The sequence below is a fragment of the Parus major genome, chromosome 23 (assembly GCF_001522545.3).
Source record: "Parus major isolate Abel chromosome 23, Parus_major1.1, whole genome shotgun sequence".
Taxonomy (NCBI): Eukaryota; Metazoa; Chordata; class Aves; order Passeriformes; family Paridae; genus Parus; species Parus major.
The window spans coordinates 3,383,399-3,406,881 of record NC_031791.1 but is presented as its reverse complement, the minus strand read 5'-3'; the positions used below and the strand labels follow the sequence as shown (position 1 = coordinate 3,406,881).

Below are 23,483 nucleotides of genomic sequence, written 5' to 3'. Positions count from 1 at the left end.
CAGGGGGGTGGGCGAGGAGAATGGGAGTGAGTGGGGAGAGGGGCGGCGTGCGGTGAGTGTGCGAGGGGTGGTGGGGGTGCGTAGGGGAGTGCGAGGAATGGCATGGGTGCAGATAAATGTGCAGGTAAGTGTGAAAGGGATTGTGTGTGTGCAGGTGGGCATGTGACCGGCCATACGTGTGCAGGTGAGAGTGTAAGGGGTGATGTGTGTGTGCGTAGGTGAGCGTTTGCGGTTTGGTACAGTGTGCAGGTGTGTGTGCAGATGAGAGTGCAAGGGGAAATGTGTGTGTTCACAGGTGAGCATTGGAGGTTTGGTACAGTGTGCAGGTGAGAGTGCAAGGGGTGATGTGTGTGTGCNATGAGAGTGCAAGGGGAAATGTGTGTGTTCACAGGTGAGCATTGGAGGTTTGGTACAGTGTGCAGGTGAGAGTGCAAGGGGTGATGTGTGTGTGCAGGTGAGCATTTGAGGTTTGGTACAGTGTGCTAGATATGTGTTCAGGGCAGCGTTCAGGGGCTGCTTCATGTGCAGATGAGCATGCAGGGGCTGCTCCATGTGCAGGGGTTGGCCCATGGGAAGGGACTGGTCCCTGTGAGCTGCAGTGGGTGGGTGGGTGTCCCCAGCCCCAGGGCATACCCTGTCCCGCCACAGCTGCCATGGAGGTGAGCCATTCGGTGAAGGAGCGCACCATCGCCGAGAACAGCCTGGTGATCCTGCTGCAGGGCCTGTGTGGCCGCGTCACCACCGTGGAGCTGCGTGATGAGAGCGCGGCCATGGGGTGCATCACTAGTGTGGATGCCTTCATGAACGTGCGCCTGGCCAAGGTGACCTTCACGGACAGGCAGGGTGCTGTGTCCCACCTGGATGAGCTCTTTGTGACCGGCAGGAACATCCGCTATGTGCACATCCCTGATGAGGTGGACATCCGGGCCACCATTGAGGAGCAGCTGCAGGCCATCCACAGGGTGCGGTGCTTCGGGGGCCGCAACAAGGGCCGCAGGGAGTTCCCTTGTGCCAAGCACAGGTGAGGACCTGGTGCTGCCTACAACAGCCAGGATACCCTCGGGATAGGCCTGGGATGGACGTGTCCCTTTGGTGGACTGCCAGCCCCCTCCACACCAGCCATCCCTCCAGGAACATTTTCATCTTCCCCCAGGGACTTGGGGCTCTGCGGTTCCCCCCATTGGTGCCTGCAGAGGAGCAGGACTGTTTTTTGTAGTGAATAACATCACTTAAAGTCTCTGTGGTCTCTCTGCTCGTTTCATGTTCCATTGGCAGCTATTCGTCTCTCCCCTGCCCCTGGCTCAGCCTTTCCCTGCCCACAGAGCAAAGAACTTGCTGTCATCAGCATGGCTGCCCTGGGAGCTGGAGCTGCTGGTGTTGAGCTGTGCAAGGGCTGGTTCTGTTTCTGTGCTCAGCTTCCTGCTGGGCCACTGTTCTGGAAGTGTTCAGTGAGAAGAGAGCAAGGTGAAGAGGTGTGAATATGCAGGATAAGGAGCAGCACTGTCTGCCTCAAAAAGTAGGAATGTGCTTCACCCAGGACACAGAATGCTGGCACTGCCAGCTCCTCTACTTCCTCCTCCTCCACAAACTGCGGTGCTACCAAGGTGCAGCCCACTGTAGCCTGTTCCCACAGGGACCCCGCGGGACACGGAGCCATGTGGCCTCTGCGAGAGGAGCTGGGGGGTGTGCCCTGGGGGTGCTTCTTTGCACGGGCCTGGGGCTGGGCAGCAGCACAGGGCATCTGGGGGGCCCAGCCCAGAGGGTTCCAACACCAACGGTCTCTGCCCAGGGGTCAGAGCATGGGGCTTCTATGCATCCAGCCCGGAGAATCGCAGCCTGGGGGTCCCAGTCCGGGGGTCCAAACCCACGGGGTCCCTGTCGGGGGTACACAACACAGGGTGTCCTTGCTCGGGGATCCCAGTGCCGCTGGGCGGGGCTCTGCGGGCGGGGCCGTCTGGACAAGCCCCGCCTCCTGGCCAATCATGGCGCGTTCGAGTCTCCCGCGTGCTCACCAACCCTCCGGGCTCGTGGGCCCGGCCTGGGCCAATCAGCGACGGGTTTATCGCACCGCAGCCAATCAGCCTCCTCTGCTTTCTTCCCTCTCAGCTGCGCGCCCCAACCAATCAGAGCCCGCCGCAAAAGCCGTCCGGCCCCTGCTCTCTTCTCCAATCACCGCCCGCGCTGTCGCCACCGCCCAATCAGCGCCGCCGTGTCCCCGTCCCGCCGGCGGCCGGCAGGGGGCGGGCTGGCGGTGGGGGGCGGTGGCGGCGCGTCACTTCCGGTGTCAGGCGGCCGCCGGAGCGGAGAGAGGCTGGGCTGGGCTGGGCTGGGCCGGGCCGGGCCGGGCCCGGGGCCATGGGTGAGTGAGGGGTGGGAGAGAACGGTGGGAGTCGGGGCTGAGCCGTGGGTGCGCGAGAGAGCGGGGGGAACAGGGGCCGGGCCAGGAGAGCCCCCCAGGTGCCGGCGGCTCGGCGGGGGTTTGGCCGCCCGGCTCGGCAGGGTGCTGCCGGTGCTCTCCGGGCTGGGGGGCTGGGTTTGAAAAGGCCCCTTGGTAAATCGCTTGTTCGTCCCTTTCTGCCCGGCAGCAGCTCGGGGGGCTGGACGCTGCTGCCAGCACGGGAGCAGGTCTGGGGGGCCGAAGGAGGCACAGCCCGTGACTAGGGCTGGTTTTGCCTCCAGTCTGGGCAGGAACCCTTGAATTTAGACTTTTGGGACCCCTGTACCGAGGAGGAGCCTCGTGTGCTTCAGCAGTGGGTAGATGAGGGTTATGCCTCTGAGTGAGGGTGAGTAATATCAGCAGGTGTCGGATTCAGGGAGGGATCCTGCCCTGCACTCCCATGGGAGCTTACCCGAGGGTCTCAGGGGACTGGGGCACCTCCCACCCCCAGAGCCGGGTGCTGTCCCTCTCTGGTCGTAGCCTTTGGGAGCCTGCTGCCTCTGCAGAACTGAGGGTGTGAAAGGTCTCACTGCTGGGGGGGGCACCCCAGGGGATGGCATCTCTGCCCAATGATACGGAGGGTCTAGGGTTCCTCATGTGTCCATCCAGCTGCTCCTTTCTGCCCAGGCTGTGCTGAAATGTGCTGCACCAGTGCTGGGGATTCAGTTCTTTGCTAGTTTAGAGCCTTCTTGTATGGGCTTAACATCTACTGGTATGAACAGGTTTGCTGAGGGTCTCAGGCTGCAATCTCATGTCCAGAAGGAGTGGGAGAAGTCAGAGAAGAGGCCACTGCCTGATGTGGTGGGGCTGAGCCTCCACCCCTCTGTGGGACAGCCAGCTCCTCTGAGGCAGCAGGGACACAGTGGGACACAGGTGAGGTGCCTGGCACCCAGGTGAGGTGTGACCCGAGGAACAGCCCAGGAGCACTCATCTGCTGGCATGGAGCCCTGGGCCAGCAGCAGGCAGGATTCAGGACATATTTCCCTGTTGCTGGAGGGCTTGTGCTGCATCATTTGATTGTTTCTCTGTGGTATCCATACTGAGGGTTTGATCACATACTTGTGTTCCTTAAAAGCAAAGTTCAGCTGGGCTGTGACCCTCAGGATGTTACAGAGCTTGGAACAGGCAATGGAAGCCTCATAGGCACGAAGCTGTGCTGTGATTCAGCACAGAAAACACCTAGACCTGTTGGAGTGAGTTCAGAGGAGGCACCAAGTGGATGAGAGAGCTGGAACACTTCTGCTATGAGAGAAGTCAGGTTGTTCAGCCTGGAGAAGAGAGCCTTCAGGGTGACATAACTGCCCCTTCCAGTACCTGCATGGGCTACAAAGAGGATGGACAGAGACTAAATAGTCTCAAGTAACAGGGCAAGGGAGAAAGGCCTTACACTGACAGAGGGCAAGGTTAGATGGAATTTTAGGGATAAATTCTTCTCTGGGAGGGTGAGGAGGCCCTGGCACAGGTTACCCAGAGAAACTGTGGCTGCCTCATCCCTGAAAACATTCCAGGCCAAGTTGGACAAGGGTTGGAGCAACCTGGGATAGCGAAAAGTCTCTTTGCCCATGGCAGGAGGGTGGAAGGGTATTTAAGGTCCTTTCCAACCCAAACTATGCTGTGACTATGAAGAGGAACTGCCCTGGGGATTATGCCTGAGCTGCTCACTGAGCTCAGGGGTGTGTTACTTGTGCAGAGGCTCAGGTGCTCTGAGCGGGTACAGTATGTGTCTCTTTCCTGCCTGGGAGCTCCAGCTGGGAGCTCTTGCTGGACAGAGTAGGTTTGATGTGTCTGTGTTCATTTTCTGTATGAAACAGGTTATTTTGGTTAATATTTTTTTGTGAGTGTGCAGTTTATGTTAGCATGTTGTCACACTGTAGGCCTGGCAGTGTGTGCAGGTAACTTCAACACGTTTGTCTCCAGGTAGGGCCAGGTGAGTCACCACTGTGAAAAACTGCAGCCACACCTCACTGGGAAGAGTCAGCACGTGTGTGGGTCACACTGCACTCTGTGCACACAGAGGTCCTGCTGCAGGGGCTTATGGCATATTGATAGTGTCAGAAGCAATAAATGAGAAATAAAACCTTGTAATACAACCCACCCCTCACCCCTGGTGGAGTTTGGAAGCTGAGCCTGACCACAGGCACAGACTGGGTCAGGGACTCGTGTGCTGGGGCAGCAGTGCAGCCTTAAGTGCTGCAGCTGCATTTCCAGGCTCCTGATGTAACGGCGTTGAGCTGGAATGGGGATTTTTCCTGGTGGATGTGGCCTGTGCTTTGGCACAAAAGGGTTAAGCTGAGGTTGGTGTTTATGTAACCAAAGAGGGAACTCCCAGAGATGAGTCCTTGGCTATCTCATGTGTTGATGCATCAGAAGGACTTGAAGAAAGCCTGGCTTGTTGCTTGTGCCATAATTACGCACTGGAACCCAGAGTTTCCCTGGCTGCCGGGTGGGCAGGTGGGATGGAATTTGCTTTCCCTGATGTGTGACTTGGCCTGTGGAAGCTGTTTTTGTCCCTGAAGAGCTGGAGACTGACCTCAGCTGGATGTGGGTGGAGGTAAGGTGTGCTGGGCTTCTGTAGGGGCTCCCAGGTGCTGGCTGTGCCTTGTTCATGTGCCAAGGATTCAGCTGATCTGAAGGTTGGGCTAAGGAAGGAGGATCTCTAGTGGGATGGTTTAGCAAAGGCTACCAGAGGTATTCCTGTCTCCCAGCTTGTAGAGCTCAGTGAGTCCAGACTTCCCTGGGTGCCTTCTGTCCCAGCCCCTTGTGCTGTGCTGGTGCCCCAGGATTCTTCCTACTCCTGAGGGCAGAGAAACTCTGCTCCTGTTTTTTAAACTTCTTGCTTAGGGAAGAAGTTGAATGAGTCTCCACTCGGTTCCAAGAACTCTGTGACTCAGGGCTCCGTTTCGGGAGCAGACTTCCCTTCCTGGAACGGCAGAGCAGCGGAACACAGGCTGGACTGAGTCATCCAATGGGCTTTTTTTATATCTATATTATCACTTCTCTTAGAGAAGAGAGCGGTTCAACTCCCAGAGCCTTCAGTAATGGTAACATTCCTGCAGAGGGAGAGGAATGGAGCCCATCCTGATGCCTCTGCTCCTTCTCCCCACATGCTCATGTGAGATGATGAGCAAGGAGCCAGGGAAGGGCTGAGGCTTCCCCTGTGTATTCCACGTTATCTTTAGGGATGATGTCGGGAAGGCTGAGTTGGCTGCAGGAGGAGGGACAGTGCAGATAGGATGGGCACTGGTTTGGTGCTGAAGAACAAAACAAAAGTCCTGTGACTGAAACTTTGAAGGACATTATGTCCAGAAAGTAACTTTCCCCTGATTAAGGGTCATTTAAATATTAAAATGCACATCAGCTTAATGAAATACAGTACATGTTACCACACATGACTCTCTTGCTCAATTTCCCCCTTAGATCATGCTGTGTGTGGTGTGGGAGGAAGAGGACAAGGGTGAGCTGTAGATGAGGGGGGCAGAAATTTTGCCTGGTGAGGAGGAAAAGCTGAAAAGCTCTTGGAGACATTTGGTGGGTGACTCTCCTTTCCCTGCTCCCAGGGTGGGATGATGTCTTCTTGGTGCACTTCTGGTCTCTGATGACCAACTGGGACACAAGGAGTGTGTTTTTGACCAAATTTCATACACTTACTGCAATAGCCTGCTTTCCTTGGGATCTGCCCTGCAAACATTCCCTTTAATCCCCCAGCCAGTGACTCCTCCGCTGGCCTGCCTGATCCAAACTCCGCCTGTGCTCAGGGAAACTTTTCCAATGAGAACCGAGGCTCTGTCCCTGGGAGTGCTGATGACTCGGGTCTGAGCTGTTCCTGGCCAGGTTTGCCCAGGAAGGAGTGAGGCAACATTGGGATAGTTGCTCCTTGCAGTGACAACGACCTGCTGGTGCTCCATGTGAGAAGCTGGGCTGTGCTCCAGCTTTTACCCATTTAATGTTTTCTTCATGGAGGTTTTTATGTCATGTCCAACACAGGTTCCCATGAGACAATACAGGCTTAAAGTGACCTTGGATTAACCATCCCTGGTAAATACTGCCCACTGTGGTACTTGGGTGGGTAAAGGTGCAGCCTGATGCTGTTCATGTGATTCCAGATTCCATTTTTTGGTTCATTTTTGCAAACACGAAGGCTGCACAGAGAGGGACAGAAACCTGTGGAGCAGCTCTCCAGCTTCATCCCCAATGCTTTTGGCTTCAGGAGTGAATGCTGGGCAGAAATGCTGCTGCAGTGGGTGGCAGGTTGTCTCCCATCTGTGGGCTCCAGAGGCAGGTCCCTGGAATGGTGCGAGCTCCTTGAAGGAGCATCTTATCAGCAGTGCTGAACTTCCAGCAGGTGCTCTTGGGCTCTGTCACCTGCTGCTGGTTCCCAGCTCATCCACTGACTTATCCACAGTCAGCTCATCACAGCAGTGGAATCGAGCACTTTTGGGGTTCCCAGTTCTCACACAAGAAGTATAACCACCACTGAGCTTGTGTTGTGCCCTTGGTGCAAGATGAACCCCCCAAAAGTGCAGTGGTGGCTGGATCAACTGCTCTGGAGCCATGAGTGCTCTATGTGCTACTGAGTAATCCTGCTCATGCCCCGAAGATACCTTTTCCAGCCCCAGCTCTGAGCTGTGGTTGCTGGACTGCAGGACCTGCTTGTTCCTTATTCTGGGATGAAAAGGGCAGTTTCCTCATCTCATGTTTTCCATTTGTGTTACAGCGGGCACTGGGACATGCAGTAATTCAGGAATTAAACAATTTCCTTAAGCTACATAATTAAAAAACATTACATGTAGGTCTCCAAATTAATTGATTCATAATTCTATTAAAGCCATAACTAGCACAAGTGAGAGGCTTTGGACTGGCTTCTCCAGTGAGATGTTTGATTCATTCCATGTGCCACATCAAAATTAAGTATAAATTTCTGTATAAAAAACTGTAAAGTTTTTAAAAGTATAAGAAACTGTGCTGGGCTTGTAACTTTGTCTATGTGAGGGACCTTTTTTTGTTCCAATGGCAGGACAAGGGAGGAGGGTGGTTTGATTCAGTTTGGTTTTGGGGGGAGGGGATGCATCTGTCCACAAAGAGGTGGGACTTTCCAGTTCTTAAGACTAAAAAGAAAAAAAATCATTTTAACACCAGCAGGATCAGTCTTGAGAGAGAGCCTCCTACAGATCTGCAAGGAACCAGGACAAACCCATGTTTAAAACACTCCATCCTAGGGACAGTGATATCAGATACTGGTCTGACTCGAGCTCTGTTAACTCCTATCATGATAAAAAGCTGCTGGTGATGGCATGGAGTCTCTTGGTGCTCAGTTGGGTGTGTTTGAGATGCTGTTGGGCATCCCAGGCAGGTGCTGCATTGCAGGGAGTGCAATAAAGTGGAGCCTGTGTTTGTCCCTACTCCAAGGGCCTGTCCTACATCACTTTGGAGATGGGTGACATGGGAGTTTGTCCTGCAGTGCAGGGCCTGAACTTCCAGAGCCCTTTTATTGCCCAAACAAAGAGAGATGTTTTGGGCTGTAAAGGTTCAGTGCATCCTTTATTTTCATACTCAGAATAATCCAGAACAGCAGCACCAAGTGTATCTCATTTCCCATTACAGAGTCCTTGACCTTTTGCCCATCCAGCCTTCTCCAAGGTGATGACTCCTGCCTCCTGAGACGTTGGAAAACCTAGTTTGGAAGGAGAGTAACAATACAGTTGATGCTGAACTACGTGAGTGTTTGTTTTGATTGCAGTAACTCCATTGTACCAGCAAGCCTGTCCAGCCCAGATTGCACAATGGGTTTACCTCAGAGTTCCTGTGCAGGGGGTTTCTCCAGTGGAAATGTTACTCACATGTTTCCAGTAAAGGTAGTGATGTACAAGGAGAGGAGGAGTTTATAATGATGTTGAGTCAGGGATTCAGAATGAGCAGAGCAAGGAGCATGTGGGGGTCAGAACTGTGTCCTGTTCAGCTTGCTGGGATGGTGACACTGCTCTGTGTGTCTCCACACCACGTGGAGGTGTGAAGGTGCTGGGAGTCAGGAGTGCAGGGATGCAGTCTGCTGCAAGACTTCTCCCTTTATCTCCTGGCTAGTGCTGGTCCTAGACAAGTGCTGCTGGATGAATCAATGCAGTGAGATCAGTCTGTGTCCACAGAAAGGGTGGGACTGCCAGAGGGTGAACTTCACTCACAGGGAGGTGATTTATCAATCTCTTATGTGATGAAACACCCGGGATCTTCTAAAACAAGTATTTACAACCCCAAAAATATTTTCCCCTGTCTTAGGGAAGAACTCCTGGGATTTGGTTTGAGTAAGGAAATGGAGCTGTGCTTGATTCCTCTTCTCACCTACCCCCCAAAGTATCTTTAAAAAGTTAGAGCACAGACATTGAATGCATAGATGTTTGTGAAAGTCTTTGAAGCTATTTTCCAAAAGCTAGAGATGAAGAGGAAGTGTACTGGGAGCAAAGATTCCATTGGCTGGAGCTGATGGAGGTGGAGAGCTCGGACCACGCCCAGCAGCTCATCTGAGAGATGCTTTTCCAGCTAAACTGAAACAGCGCTCTCCTTTAAGAGAAGGAAGTGTTTTGCTCATAAACTATGAATTTATTTGGCTCTTTAGGTCTTGACTGTGCAAATTCTCTTTAGATTTTTAAGCAGCAGAAAATGGATGTTGGAAATCAGACTTTCTGCACTACCTGAATAAGGAGGAGGTAGTCGAGTTTTTAGTTGTTGGTGCTGAATAGTGGTGATGTGTGGACCTTGAATAAATTCCTGGATGCCAACAATGAGATTCACATTTAATAGATCAAATGGGTTTTTGCCCATAGTGGTTGTGCAGGCAAACACACGTGTTGTCACCAGTGTTGCCTTGTCCATTGGAGCATTTAGTAAGTTAGTTCTAAAAACATCATTGATTCCTGCACATAGAGGCTCAGATGACATGTGCTGGACTCCAAATTCCAGCTGCACTGAATGTAGGTGGATGGAGATGTAATAAGGTCAGAGCCTAACAAGGTACAAAGAGAGTGGACTTTTTTCAAGGCTAAAAATACATTTTTCACTGAACTGACTCTCACAATAACTATTGTGCTTGTTTCCTATGCCCTTGTTGGGAAAGGTGAAAGATACTAATTTTTGTGGTCAGTTTTGTGCATTCTTGGCTGTTTGAGGAGCAGACTGGAGCCTCTGAGGGACTCAGTGGGTGGCTGTGATGCCTCATGTGGATCCTCTGTGGAGGAACCCCCAAAAGGCTGCAGCAGTAGCAGACATCCATACACAGGGCTAACTTGGGCATCTTCTTTCAGAGCTTTTGGAATATGTTAATTTGCAAACTTGTTTTTGCTGTAAAACAAGCTTTAATTATCTTGACTTGTTCCCACTATGTCTCTCAAACAACTGTTGTAGGAAATGTTGCCCTGAATTAGGAGGCTGATTTATGCCTTGAGAACTGCTCTGAGCCTGCAGCCCACCCCTGGTCTGTCAGCAGGGAGCCAGGGCTGTGTGTAGACACACAAGTAGGCAGAGCCACCAGTGCATCCGTAGGTGAGAGCCTTCCAGCAGAAATTAGGGGTAACAGGAGAAAATAACTCTGTGGCTCATCAGATGTGATCTATCTTCTCTTTCAAGAGCCAAGGATGAAGCGGCGTGCATCAGACAGAGGAGCCGGGGAAACATCCGCTAAGGCAAAGGCTCTGTGCGCGGGGATTTCGGGGAATAACGCCAAAAGAGCAGGTCCTTTCATCCTGGGTAAGCAGGGAGGGGGCTCTGCAGTTGGCAGGATGGCTGCTGGTGACAAAACTGAAAATAAAAGGCACTGTGAAATGAGGGGAAGCAGGTGTGTAACTCGGTGTCTTACCTGAGAGTGCAGGTCACTGGATGTGCAGAGCAGCAGCTTGGGAGCTCCTGCAGCTGGCCAAGCTGAGGAGATGAGGGATGCCAATGCAGCAAGGCAGGCAGGGCTTGGGAGCAAAATATGAGATGTTGATTTTACCCCCTTGAGTTTTTCGGTTGTTATTTTTTTAATTATTTTTTTTAACTCCATTCTTAAGCTTTGTTGAAGACCAAATTCATTCATTCATTCTAATTTTTGATTAGAACTTTGGGGAGGTGTTTGACCCTGCTGACCTGGAATGTATTGTCACATCAGCATGGGGGCAACTTAATAATTCACTAGTGGTCACTCAGAGTAGTATATACCAAGGCAAGGCCGCTCTGCCAGCTCTGGAGAGTTGCTAGAATAGTTGTTGGTTCAGAATGGCTTATATAAACTGTCAAAAATTATGGACTTCACATTGGAAACCAATGGATAATCAATTGGAGCTGACTGATTTAAAGTGAGGAGTGGAGACTGTATGTTAACCTGCAATCTGGGCTAATTTGGACACCCCTGAGCCATCCCTACAGAGGTGGCAGCTGTGTTCCCAGGTGTGGCAGTAACAGTTGCCATGGGTGTTGCTGTGAATGTAAAAGATGTGTGGTTCAGGCATGCAGAAATCAGGATTTCTGCAAACAGCTGGGCCATGTGTGGGCTTTGATAAATGTTTCTCCAGGGAACAAATGAAACATTGTCCCAAAAGGTTTCAGAGTTCAAGACCTCTTTATGTTTGGCTTTAGATTTGTGAAAATGCACCCGAGCTCCTGCAAAAAAGGGAACTTGGTGAGAGCAAATTTAGGTGGTAACAGCTGATGTAATCTGGGTTAGTCACTGCTGCTGGAGGGAAAACAAGTCTGTTTCTGCTTTGTGCTGTAGGTCCACGTTTAGGTAACTCCCCTGTGCCAAGTATTGTTCAGTGTTTGGCAAGAAAGGATGGGACAGATGACTTTTATCAGCTCAAGGTAAGCAAACTGCAGGCTCCCAGACCTTCAGGGCTCTCCAGCTCTTGTGCAGAAGCACTTGGGCAGGGAGTGAGTAGTGTGGGCTGAACCAGTGCAGTGGGACACAGCTGCTGCAGCTCCCCCTTGGCAGGGCAGTGCTGCTAGGCACAGATCTGTATCCGGATCAGGCCTGAGATGAGGCCTCTGCTGCTGTGCTGCTTTCCCAGAGCCCTTGGAACTGTACCTCAGTGGGGCAGCTCCAGGAGGAAAAAAGCACCTGAGATGTTTGCAAACAGCCACCTTTCCACATTAATGAAGCTGCTGCTGTCCATTCTGCATGGATGGTGCTGACTTCAGACAGGCCTGTGGCAAGGACACAACCATCAGAGCAGTTCAACCTGCTTTTAAACACATGGGAATGCCAAAACTGAGAGAGGGCTGGGGCATTTGTGTGCCTCTGGGAACTGTAAAGACATTTTCCCTTTTCCTGAAGATTCTCACTTTAGAAGAAAGAGGTGATAAAGGAACAGAAACCCAGGAGGAGCGACAGGGCAAGATGCTGCTGCACACGGAATATTCTCTTCTTTCCCTGCTCCACAACCAGGAAGGAGTGGTCCATCATCACGGGCTCTTCCAGGTACACCTGGTCACCATCCAGGCTGGGGCAATGCTAGGGATTGCTGATGGATTGAGCTGCTTTTGTTTAATGTACAGTTCGTGCTGACCCTGCTCTTGTGTGTCCAAGTTGCAGCACTCTGAGGTTAACAACTGCTGCTTCGAACAGGAGCTCTGGAGAGTACAGCAGGATTTTGGGAAATGTGAGAGCATTCACCAATGGGACAGGCACTCAGCACTCCCCCTTCAAACAGAACAACAGCTATTTCATTGGCAAATTAATTAGCACCTTTTAGAATTAAATTTGTGCTTTCTGGTCTCTGTACTGTTTATAACTTTTAAGAGGGGACAAATAGCCAAGAAACTGTTTTAGCAAGTTAAACCAGTCACTGTGCTGGTCAACTTTTGTGTGAGTGGATTGTGTTGCTGCTAGTGCCTTTAGGGCTGTTCACTGATGTGAGGGGCTGATAGCAATTACTGCTTTGGGTGTTGGTATTGCCTGATTTGCTGGTTATATTTTGCCAACACACTTTTCACTTGAGACCATCTGTACTAAATCTTAAATAAGCCAAATATCCAGCTCAGCTGTGTCTTGTTTACTGTCATGGAAGAACTGTTAATTGTGCCTTGAGGTTTTTGTTCTTCATATGAACTGTGTGTTGGGTCCCTCTGTTCCCAAAGGCTTCTCCACTGCAGAGCTGTCCTGGGTTCAGCTTAAGGTGTCTGTGTACATAAAGAGCCTTAGAGCTGATATGCACACAGAGCCACACAGCAGAGACTTCCTCTGCCTTCTGCACTCCTCCTCCTCAGAAAAGTTCTTCCCAGTGAGGGTGGGGAGACCCTGGCACAGATTGCCCAGAGAAGCTGTGGCTGCCCCATCCCTGGAATTGTTCAAGGCCAGGTTAGATGGGATTTGGAGTAATCTGGAATAGTGGAAAGTGTCCCTGCCCATTTCAGGGGATGGAGTGAGATGAGCTGTAAGTTCCCTCCAAGCCAGTCTGGGATTCTGTGATTCATTAAGTAGAGCTCCTATATCTTTTTGAAGTCCTGCCTTGGGACAAAGGCCAATCACTGTGACTCCATTTGCTCATTTTGAGATCACTCCCCAGTTATCCAGTTATTTATTCTGCCAGGCTCTGTGCATGTGCCCTGGAACTTCCCTGAGGGGTTGCTGCTGTGTTTGCCTCCCTGCAGGACCGAGCTTGTGAAATCATAGAAGATCTTGAAGCCAACAGGATGGTCAGAAAGATGAAGAAGCGCATTTGCCTGGTGTTGGACTGTCTCTGTGCTCATGATTTCAGTGACAAAACAGCAGATCTGATCAATCTGCAGCATTATGTCATTAAAGAGAAGAGACTCAGTGAGCGGGAGACCGTGGTGATATTTTATGATGTGGTACGAGTGGTAGAAGCATTACACAAGGTGAGAGCTTGGAAAGAGAGGTCCCTTCCAGTGCTGGGGGGCAGAGTTTTCCCACATTAGAATAGCAGATGCTTCAAAACTTCCTGGGGCAGACAGTGGCCAGGTTACAGGGCTAGAAACTATTGTAATAAAAATGGATTCTGCTGATGTTTGACTCGTTCCCCTGTGACACAGGAGACATGTCCTGCCTTGGCACAGCAGTGCAGCATGGGTCTGGTAAAGGAATGCTTATCAGATTGCTCTAAGTAAACCTGGATACTTCAGTTTCAGGTCTCTTAGGTACACTAAGTCTGTCTTTGTGTTCAAAGTAGCAAATGTGCTTGTTCTGTCCCGATCACAATCAAAAGTGAAGGGTACAAAGTACTCAGGTTGGAACCTGACCTGAAACCTTGACCTGGGTTATTTCAGAGTGCAGATGCCATGATTTATTTTAGTGCTATTATGCAAGTATGAAATTTATACTTCTACAACAAACAGACTTTTGCTCATGTAATACTCCTGTACTTTTTACAGAAAAATATTGTGCACAGAGACTTGAAACTAGGAAACATGGTGCTAAACAAAAGGTAAGTGTGCTGGAGAGCTGCTGGCCTGTCAGTAGTCTTGTTTCTTCCTTGAAGCAGATTTCTAATACAAACACAGATAAAGGCAGCACTTGTTGAGTGCTCTGGTGCTGGAGGGTGAGGGAAAGGGAAGCAGGCTGTGCAAAAACACAAATCCAGTTCAAAGTTATATAAATTAATCTCCAAAAATTAATTTAGCCCTGCCTAGGTAGTTCACTTTTCCCACCCAGCTTAGTGGCCATTTGTCAGGTCTTCTTTTTGAATTCAACTGCTGAAAACTGAATTTTATAGTAATTTAGTAACCTGCAAGAGAAGTACTGATTTAATAGATATTAAAAAGAACCAAAAAAAATATGATAGTTGGTTCTGTTCCCATCATTCACCCTCCATCATGCTAAAGGCATTCCCAGCCCTGCTGGCTGTCCTAAAATCACATCAGTGTTAGATCTGACTGCTGCACTGCTGTATTTTTACTAGCAGTGAAATAGTGACTTATCTAAACAAAAGCACTTCTGTCCAGTATGTATTTGTGTATGAAATGGCTCCCTTGTTCCATTGCTGGTTTGACAGGAGCCTCTGGAGCCTGGCAGGTTCTGGATGCTGGTGCAGACCTGGAGGGATCAGCCCAGAGAGGGACAGGAGCTCAGGGCAGGGGGTGGTGGCCTGACTCTGCTTGGTGACTCTTTGGAGCTGCTCAGTGCCTTGGGGTCTGTGTTCTTTAGCTGGCAGCCTAGTTCAGCTCAGATCCTCTGTTCTCTCCTCCAAGATTACATTACTGACTAAATATTTTGCACTAACTTGAAGAATGAGTGGAATTCATCCTTTTCACACTGTGGGTTTCTGTGGAATGAATAAAAAGCAGAAGGCTGGGGTTCTGCAGGCTTTGAGTCTACAAAGCTCACAGGTTTGCTGGGCTCACAGCTTGCTGCTTTCTCCTCCCTAACACTGAAAGGAAAGGGGTTTTATCTACAGAGCTTGAACTTCTTGGTTCCCCCCCTCCCCCCACACGCACACGCAGCAGCTGCTGGTTCTCAGGGCCACCTCTAAGTTGTTTCAAGTTGTTTCTGTAGAGCTGCCGTAGGATAAATCTCTTCTTGCTGCTTTGATTCTCGTCCTTGCTGGAAGATGCAGACAAAGGGTGGTGCTTTAAAGGATCCATGAACTTCCCTTCTTTTCTGGGCACTCAGTGCAGGGGAGCACCCCACCGATGGGGCTACACCCAGGGTCCCACTAGCAGGAAGAGGTATTTGAAGCTTTGAACATACTTGCCAGAATCACTCTTTGTGTTAAAACTCTGCTTTTGCTTTTTACTCAGCCTTGGTGAGGGAAAGCTGCAGCCTGTGCAGCAGTGAGTCACAGGGAAGGGTGGGAGAGGTGTAAGAGTGATCTCCATGGAGAGGAGCAGCCGGTGGGGCTGAGTAGAACCCTTTGTTCTGTTCCAGCCCTGCTCACAAAGAGCCAGGTGCCTTCTCAGGGGAGGGAATAAAGGTAACAAGGTGGCACTGCAAGGTCCTGGCAGGCACGTCCCACCTGGAGCTCCCACAGACATTAAAGCTTCTCAGGTTTCCCCATTAGCCAGTGCAGGAAGAGTAGGGTGATTACAGATTAGATCAAATTTCAGGGACTAAACAGAACCAAGCAACCCTGAACATTTTAGTGTCCTATAGAACACTTAGTCTTTTAAATCTTTAACAAATCCTGCAGCTTGTTATTCAGCCAGGAAAGTCTCCTGACAGTTGAAGCTAACACTTCTTAAACACAAGTCTGTCTGTTTTAATAACCAGCTCCCCATGGCCAACCCACACTTGGTTGTATTTCATTTGTCTGTGAGACTGGCTGGAAATATTTCTTGGTTATTGTGACTGACTTAATCCATTCACTCAGGCTCTAGTTGTGAAACACTTTTCAAGAAATCTTCCAGTGTTTTTGTACTCGCACCTTTACATTATAAGTTAAAATCCAAATTATCTGAATGACAGGGAAGATTAATGGAACAATAGTTTAGTAATTAGCTCACTTGTACTGGAAAAAAATGTAAATGGGAGCTGGCAGTACTATAGGGAAGTGGGAGTGAACTAATGAAGAAATTTTTTGTACCTGGAGCTCTCCCATTTCTGTGTGAGGTTTTTGGGTGTCAATCAGGCTTTGTGTAGTGCACACCTGTATGTGAAGAGCAGTCCTGTGGATCAAGTAGAACTGCCATGAGGCTGCTGTGTGGGATGGGGGCCAGGCACGGGACAGCTTCCACAGGGTGTTTTCCCTTAGCTCCCAGAAAATTGTGTGGAGAAGATGTCAGCAGTTAAAATAAGCCAGCTCTGTTGACACTTATGCCCTCCAGTGGTCAAGCAACAGCTGGGGCAGATCCTGCAGCTCTGGTGCTGCAGGCTGGGATGCTCCTGGGAGATTGGCCAAGTGTGGCTGCAATATGAGCCAGGTTCCCCCTGTGCTTACAGCCATGCCAACACAGGCCACCCAGGCATTGTCACAGACCCTTTTATTTGCCCTGTGGGTGCCTTGCAAGCCATGCTGGCAGGCATGGAATCCCTCCCCTTTGGGATGGAGTTCATTTTACAGCTCTGTATGCCTTCTCTCAGCACTTCAGGCTTCCTAGAAAGCCCCACAGGCACAGTCTCTGTTCTGGAGTCAACTTGCTGTCTGTGCTGCGTGGCCTGTGCAGGATGGCCTTTGTTCCCTGACACCTTGTGCTTCTCCCCAGGACTCACCGGATCACCATCACCAACTTCTGCCTGGGAAAACACCTGGTGAGCGAGGATGACCTACTGAAGGACCAGCGTGGGAGCCCTGCCTACATCAGCCCAGACGTGCTCAGCGGTAGGAATTCTCCTCGACACTCATGGCATTCATTTGTGCCTCTTACAATAAATAAAACCACCTTTGTGTTCCCATATGTACTTTCATGAGAGCCTCTTAATTAAGGTCTAGTTAGGAGACTTGGTCTGGTTTTCCAGCTGGGAAAGTTGGAAGGAAGGAGTGAGCCTGACTTTTTTCTTAAGGCCTGTCTGAACTTCAAAGCTAATTCAAATCTGGCTTTTCCCAAATGAGTCTGACTGCAGACAACAGGTTCTGTTTCCAGTGTCTGAATTCAGTTCCTGATGCTTCCCTTAAGCTGCAGGTAAAAGCCTGGGCCCAAGGGGCAGCCAGTCCAAATCCCACCAGGATGTCAAGAGTGTTCCAGCTGTGCATTAAGAGCACCAGTTCCTCCAGCTGCTGCTACTTACAGGAGAGAACTAGTGACCTTCTGGGCAGCTTCTGGACCAACAGAGAGGAGTTACTTAAAATTAAAGGAATGATGACATCAGACCAGAGCAGTCTGGGCTGGATCCCCTTCCAGCAGCCTGGCCTGTGCCTTGTCTCCAGCAGAGGCTTTGAGCAGAGTCTGGCTCTAGCACAGAGCAGCTTTCCCTGGTGTCCTACCTTTAACTGTTCCCAGCGCATGGAACCTTTGGGAACAGCTGTGCTTTCTGTCCAGTTGCTTCAGGAGGTTTCATGAGGTCTCATCTCTGCTCTGTTCATAAATCTATGGGACCAAATGGAATCTGTCCCAGGGTGATGAGGGAGCTGGCAGATGAGCTTTTGAAGCCTCTCTCCATCATTTACCAACTGTCCTGGCTCACTGGTGAGGTTCCAGATGACTGGAAGCTGGCCAGGGTATCAGATCCAGCCATCATGGGCTTAGCAGGGGGCAGGTTGTGTTTGACCAACCTGATCTCCTTTTATGACCAGGTAACTGCCTGGTGGCTGAAGGAAAGGCTGTGGATGTTGTCTGTTTGGACTTCAGCAAGGCCTTTGACACTGTCTCCCACAGCACACTCCTGGAAAAGCTGGCAGCCCAGGCTAGGACAGGAGCACTCTTTGCTGGGTTAAGAGAATGGTTATGAACAGTGCTGAATCCAGCTGGCAGCCAGTCACCAGTGGTGTCCCTCAGGAGTCTGTACTGGGGCCAGTTCTGTTCAATATTTTTATTGATGACATGGATGAGGGTATTAAGTCTACCATGAGTAAAATTGCAGATGACACTAAGCTGGGAGCATGTGTCCATCTGTTGGAAGGTATGAGGGCCTGTAGAGAGACCTGGAACAGTTGGATAGATGAGCAGAATCCAATAAGAGGAAGTTAACAAGTCCAAGTGCTGAGCCCTGCATTTTATCCACAACAACCCCTGCAATGTTATAGGCTGGGGGACAGTGTGGCTGGACAGTGCCCAGGCAGAAAGGGACCTGGGGGTACTGGTGACAGGCACTGAACATAAGCCAGCAGTGTGCCCTGGTGGCCAAGGCCAACGGCATCCTGGCCTGGATCAGGAATAGTGTGGCCGGCAGGAGCAGAGAGATTATTCTCCCCCTGTACTTAGCACTGGTGAGGCCACACCTCGAGTGCTGTGTCCAGTTCTGGCCCCTCAGTTTAGGAAGGACGTTGAGACTCTTGAGCGTGTCCAGAGGAGGCAACGAGGCTGGTGAGGGGCTTGGAACACAAGCCTTGTGAGGAATGACTGAGGGAGTTGGGGTTGTTTAGCCTGGAGAAAAGGAGACAGAAATGACCTTATCATTCTCTTTAACCTCCTGAAAAGTGGTTGCAGTCAGGTGGGGGTTGGTCTCTTTCTCCAGGCAGCAGCTGACGGAACAAGAGGACACAGTCATAAGCTGCACCAAGGAAAGTAGAAGTTGGATATTAGGAAAAAGTTTTTTATGGAAAAAGTGATTAAGTACTGTAATGGTCTGCCCCAGGAGGTGGTGGAGTCACCATCACTGGTGAGTTTATAAAAGACTGGATGTGGCACTTGGTGCCATGGTCTAGTTGAGGTGTTAGGGCTGGGTTGGACTCGATCTTGAAGGTCTCTTCCAACCTGGTCATTCTGTGCTCCTGTATCAGCTTTTGAGCAGGCAGGGATGGTCCTGGTTGTCAGTGTAGTGACCCAGGCATCATTTGGGGGTCTTTTTCTTCTCATGCAGGTGAGCCAGATGAGTGTTGAAGTGTGCACGTACAGGTGGGACTGTGCATACAAAGCCCCTCCCTCTCGTAGATCCAGATATTGGGCATTAACACATGAGTTACTTGTTCCAAGCAGCTGTACTGCAGAAATGCCCTCAGAGGGAGCCGGTCCTGGAAGATCCAGCTCTAGTGGACTCCCCTCAGAAGGTTTTTTGCCAGGTTTGCAGACAGCAGCTGTAAATGTAGCTGAACTCTTCCATCATCATCTGCCAGGCAGATTTGAGGTGCTTCCCTCCTGGCCAGGAAGGGAGCAAAGGCAAGCAAGGAAGTGGATCCTGGGGTTTTTGCAAGCCTGTCCTGTTCTGCAGGATATCCTGAGCCCTTTGTGACTAGATGGATGATAGAAGCCAACTGCTCTGCAGGCGCTTGGAGCAGCTGTGGCTTAAGTGGCTGAAAGGGTCTACAGGAAGTTGCTCCTTACGGCTCCTGGGTGCTGATCTACCCAGGCCTCCAGGGCAGATCATCTACTTCTTCTCATGTTTCTTCTAAGGGCTCTCTTGTGGTGTTCTTGTGTTCTGGCCATGGGGCACTGAACAGGCTGTCTTAGCTGATCTCTAACAGCTGAGACTGTTTTAGACCCTGCAAGATGCAGCCTTAGCTCAGGACTCATCCTGCTTTGCCCAGCCTGGCTCTCGCTGCCATTGTGCTGCACCCCAGATCCAGTGTCTGCCAAAAACCCTTCCCATGGGGCCCATCCTGTGCTCTCCAAAACGCTCTCCCAAAATTCCTCAGTCTGCAGTTCCCAGTATCAAGGGGGAAGTTACTTGAGGATATTCCAGGCGTCACCACCACCTTCAGGCTTGGCACATCCCTCTGTATTGCTGGTGCTCCTGAGCAGGGGAAAGCTGGAACGCCTGAGGAATTAATCATTGTTGTAGGTCTCCAGGAGAAATTGTCTCTGCTGAGGGATGACTGCTGAAATGTCACAGCAGGAAAAGTTGGAGGAGTAGGGAGAGGTGCCTTTTTCTGAACATATAAAGCAAAGAATAATTAGTACAAATACCAAATGCTGCAGCAGTGACTCACTGTGTGAGTCAGAGGAAGTCTCTCCCTGAGTCCTGTGTGCTGCTGTAGCACTGGGGTTTGATTTTGTGACCCTGTCCATGCTGCTGAGTGCTGATTATTGTGACCAAAGGGGTTTAGAAGCAGCATTTCCATGAGGTGAATCCTGGGGCTGCAGCAGCCTTCGGTTAGGGTTTGTCTAGTGTCTTTGTACAGGAAAGCACCTTCCTTCACACTCTGTGGCTTTACATCTGGCTTCAGTGGCTGTGTGCTACATCCATCCCACAGAGTCCCTTCTCCATGGGCTCAGCTTTATCTTTCCTAGGCTTCTTTCCTGCCTCCTTCTGCCCTGTGCTCCCTGGTCCTTGAATTCCCTCTCCCTTGGCACAAACTTGCAAGCTGGGTGGCTCTGTGCAAGGGACACTGACCCAGGAACTCCAGCACAGCAGTTCCAACTACCTGATGCCCTTGGTTCACAGCAGGGATAATCCTGCTCCATAGGGAACAGGAGGACACTTGTGTGGAGATGGACAATTTGCTAATTCGCAGAGTATGCAGCTTGGAAAGTTTTGGTGTCATGTTATGGGAAGTCTCAAAGTGTTTTGGTTAATGCTTAGAAAAAGGGTCCCATGTGGGGGTTGCTCAACACCTCTTCTGTGGGAGGTGAGGGGGGTTGCCAAGGCTATGCTTTCCAGCGTTTTCAGGCTGTGTGTGCCCTCTTCCCACAGGCCGGCCATACCGTGGGAAGCCCAGCGACATGTGGGCCTTGGGGGTGGTGCTCTTCACCATGCTCTATGGCCAGTTCCCCTTCTACGACAGCATACCTCAGGAGCTCTTCCGCAAAATCAAGGCTGCCGAGTACACCATCCCTGAGTGAGTACAGCCTGCCCTTCCTGCCTGGCCATGGTGGGGCTCACTGGGCCTTACTGGGACAGCTGGAGGAGCTCCCCCCCTCAGCACCCCAAGAGTCACAGCAGTACTGACAACAGGCTGTGTGCAGTAGACACTAGGAAGCAGGAGCAGGGCTGGGACAGTTTGTGGGGAAGGTGAGGCAGGCTCAGAGCAGTGGTGGCTCCTGTAGCTCCTGGCCTGTGCTCCCAGCATGTCCATCCTGCCACCACTCTGCCCACCCCAGGCTCACCACATGCTGTCTCTCCCAGGGATGGCCGGGTCTCAGAAAACACTGTGTGCTTGATCCGGAAACTGCTGGTCCTGGACCCACAGCAGCGGCTGACAGCTTCTGAAGTGCTGGATTCCCTCAGCTCCATCATAGCGTCCTGGTATGTGCAAGGGGAAAGACAGGACACGCTGTCTCTGGCCGCAGGCTGTGTTGTTCCAGCTGTGGCTGGCTCACCTCACCAGAGGAGGGTCTGGGAACTGCAGTAAGCCTTTAAATCCCATGTGTCCACCGCTTTGTGCTGATGGATACAGCTGGGGAGGCCTGTGCAAATGCTTACAGCAGGCATGGCAATCCCAGTGGGATCACCCTGGGGCTGGATGAGCCAGTGCCATGCTCTGGATCCCAGTGCTGTGCTCTCCTCCAGGCAGTCCATGTCCTCGCTGAGTGGCCCTTTGCAGGTGGTGCCAGACATAGATGACCAAGTGGCTAATCCTGAAAACCCCCAAGAGGTAGGTTTCCCTGCTTTCCACAGAACTGCTTTTCTGTGCTGGTCTATCTGTGATGGCACCTGTTGTGTCCCCAAGCTGGGAAGGGGAGGGCGGGGAGGACGTAGCCGAGTCCCTTATGTTGTGCAATGGAAGGAAAGGCTGATGCTGCTGGGACCAGGAGGCACATCCAGCTGGCTGAGCTGCCAGGAAGTGAGCTCAGCCCCGGAGCTGATGAGAGCAGCTCACTCTGCACCCAGCAGTGCTCATTCCCTCACACACAGCTGGGAATGCTGGGAGGAGGCAGCAGTGTTGGCTCTGGCTCCCAGTGAGCTCTGCCATGGGAGCAAACATCCTGTTTTCCTGCCAGTATGTTTCATGCTAGAAGTGCTGGCCATGGCCTGGCTGCCCAGGGACAGCCGTGCAGGATCTGTGGCGGTGACACAGGGACAGGGCTCATGCAGCTGCAGCCTCAGTGCTGCCAGGGTTGGGATGAGCCATGTCAGGACAGAGCGGCTGTGGTGGCCAGCCTGTGTCCTGGTGGCACTGCCAGCTCACGAAGAGTCTTGCCTGCGTGCCCAGCATCCCTTTCCTGCGTTAGGATCCCAGTTATCCCATGGGGCTGCCAGGCACATCTCTGACAAGTCGGTCTCTGCAGGTGAAGGTGACAGAGGAGTGTTCCCAGTATGAGTTTGAGAACTACATGAGGCAGCAGCTGCTCTTGGCTGAGGAGAAGAACACCTTGCATGAGGCCAAGAGCTTCCTGCAGAAGCGGCAGTTCGGGAACATCCCGCCAGTGCGGCGCCTGGGCCACGATGCGCAGCCCATGAACCCTTTGGATGCAGCCATCCTGGCCCAGAGGTACCTCCGGAAGTAGCTTCCCATGCCCCAAGAGCACGAGCACCACCCTGCAGTCTGCCCTCACCTCACCTGCTCCAGCCTACAGCAATATCAGTGTCCCATGACGGGGAATAATGTAGCAATCCCAAGCTCTGTCCAGGGACACGCACTCACACCTGTTCCGGAGGGAGAAGACTTTTGGAAAAGCTAGTTTTGGAAGCAGCAACCTCTTGGCATCTTCTGGAATCTGTTTTTTAAAATCGAAGCCTAGATGACTAATCTGCTTTTAATCATGACTGTAATCTACCTCTCTTGTCTTTTTAACCATGCTGTTCTCTGGATCGAGCAAAGCCCGTGGGAAAGGAGGAGACTTCCAAGGGTGAAGCTGCTGGCACAGAGCCCTGGCTGTGCAGCGCGGAGCAGGCCCGTGGCACCCACTCCGTGTGGTTTGAATAAGCTTGGATTTATCAGGGTTTCTCGAAAGGCAGAATTTCTTGAAACCTCCCACTTCCCTTCATCTGCATCAAATCTGTTTCTGTCCTCGCATGCCTGGTCTGGCCACGCTGGCCAGTCCTGTGTGGCCACCGCTGTGACCAGAGAGCCCAGCCACCGCCTCAGGCAGGAGTTGAGGAGTCGTCCGGGCAGCTCCGCCTGCAGGGATCGGATCCTGTCCCCAGTTCAAAGTTTTCACAGGACTTGGCCCACTAGGGCCCCTGCTCCCTCTCCCACCTCTCACTGATTCTTTTAGTTTATAAGGATCTATGACTTAATCTTATTTTTCAGTAGCATATCCCAGGTGCAGTTACAGTTGCATTAATTCTGATTTAGCGTTTCCCCCCTCAGTTGTGGTACAGATGTAATATATGAGTTATAATGTGAAAAGCTTCCCAAAATAATCCACCTAGAGATTGGAGGGGCTGGCTGAAGTCTCTACTGTATTTGTTCCCAGCTTTTCTTGCCATCCCAGCCCAAACCTCTGCCCTCATGCCAAAGCAGGGGAAGGACATCCTGGTTTGTTACCTGGTGCCACTGGAAGAGCTTTGGCCTGTGCTGAGAACAGGGACAATTGTTTCTGAGCCTCATTTATGAACTGGATGCCTGTCTTGCCAGATGAACTGTTCTCACACAGTGCTCCCTGGGCTCCCAGTGCCCTGGCCAGGGCTCCTGCTCAAGGCAGCACCTTCTTC

At 51.3% G+C, this 23,483-nt stretch overlaps 2 protein-coding genes across 5 annotated transcripts; both read left to right on the top strand.

Moving 5' to 3' along the window:
* The first annotated feature begins 357 nt into the window (after nucleotides 1-357).
* Nucleotides 358-1,250, top strand: LSM10 (LSM10, U7 small nuclear RNA associated). Of its 2 annotated transcripts, XM_019008839.1 has the most exons (3): nucleotides 358-510; nucleotides 541-1,021; nucleotides 1,154-1,250. In XM_019008839.1, the coding sequence occupies exons 1-3, from the start codon at nucleotides 489-491 to the stop codon at nucleotides 1,221-1,223; spliced, it is 573 nt and encodes a 190-aa protein (XP_018864384.1). In that variant the 5' UTR covers nucleotides 358-488; the 3' UTR covers nucleotides 1,224-1,250. The 2 variants fall into 2 exon arrangements, with proteins under 2 accessions (XP_018864384.1, XP_015504629.1); XM_015649143.2 differs by having other exon boundaries at nucleotides 358-1,021.
* Nucleotides 1,251-2,271: 1,021 nt separating this feature from the next.
* Nucleotides 2,272-23,209, top strand: STK40 (serine/threonine kinase 40). 3 transcript variants are annotated; one of them, XM_015649253.3, is made up of 12 exons: nucleotides 2,272-2,359; nucleotides 8,039-8,151; nucleotides 10,052-10,171; nucleotides 11,175-11,260; nucleotides 11,733-11,876; nucleotides 13,049-13,276; nucleotides 13,790-13,842; nucleotides 16,556-16,671; nucleotides 20,580-20,724; nucleotides 21,012-21,131; nucleotides 21,396-21,480; nucleotides 22,115-23,209. In XM_015649253.3, exons 3-12 carry the CDS (start codon nucleotides 10,060-10,062, stop codon nucleotides 22,331-22,333), a joined length of 1,308 nt encoding a protein of 435 aa, XP_015504739.1. In that variant the 5' UTR covers nucleotides 2,272-2,359; nucleotides 8,039-8,151; nucleotides 10,052-10,059; the 3' UTR covers nucleotides 22,334-23,209. The 3 variants fall into 3 exon arrangements, with proteins under 3 accessions (XP_015504739.1, XP_015504741.1, XP_015504740.1); XM_015649254.3 differs by lacking the exon at nucleotides 2,272-2,359 and adding an exon at nucleotides 4,816-4,988; XM_015649255.3 differs by lacking the exon at nucleotides 10,052-10,171.
* Nucleotides 23,210-23,483: the final 274 nt, after the last annotated feature.

Coding starts and splice junctions, on each gene's coding strand:
- LSM10 (XM_015649143.2), top strand. CDS start 489: ATGTGTTCAGGGCAGCGTTCAGGGGCTGCTTCATGTGCAGATGAGCAT. Junction 1,022..1,153: donor TTCCCTTGTGCCAAGCACAG/GTGAGGACCTGG, acceptor ATCTTCCCCCAG/GGACTTGGGGCTCTGCGGTT.
- STK40 (XM_015649253.3), top strand. CDS start 10,060: ATGAAGCGGCGTGCATCAGACAGAGGAGCCGGGGAAACATCCGCTAAG. Junction 11,261..11,732: donor ATGACTTTTATCAGCTCAAG/GTAAGCAAACTG, acceptor CTTTTCCTGAAG/ATTCTCACTTTAGAAGAAAG. Junction 16,672..20,579: donor CAGCCCAGACGTGCTCAGCG/GTAGGAATTCTC, acceptor CTCTTCCCACAG/GCCGGCCATACCGTGGGAAG.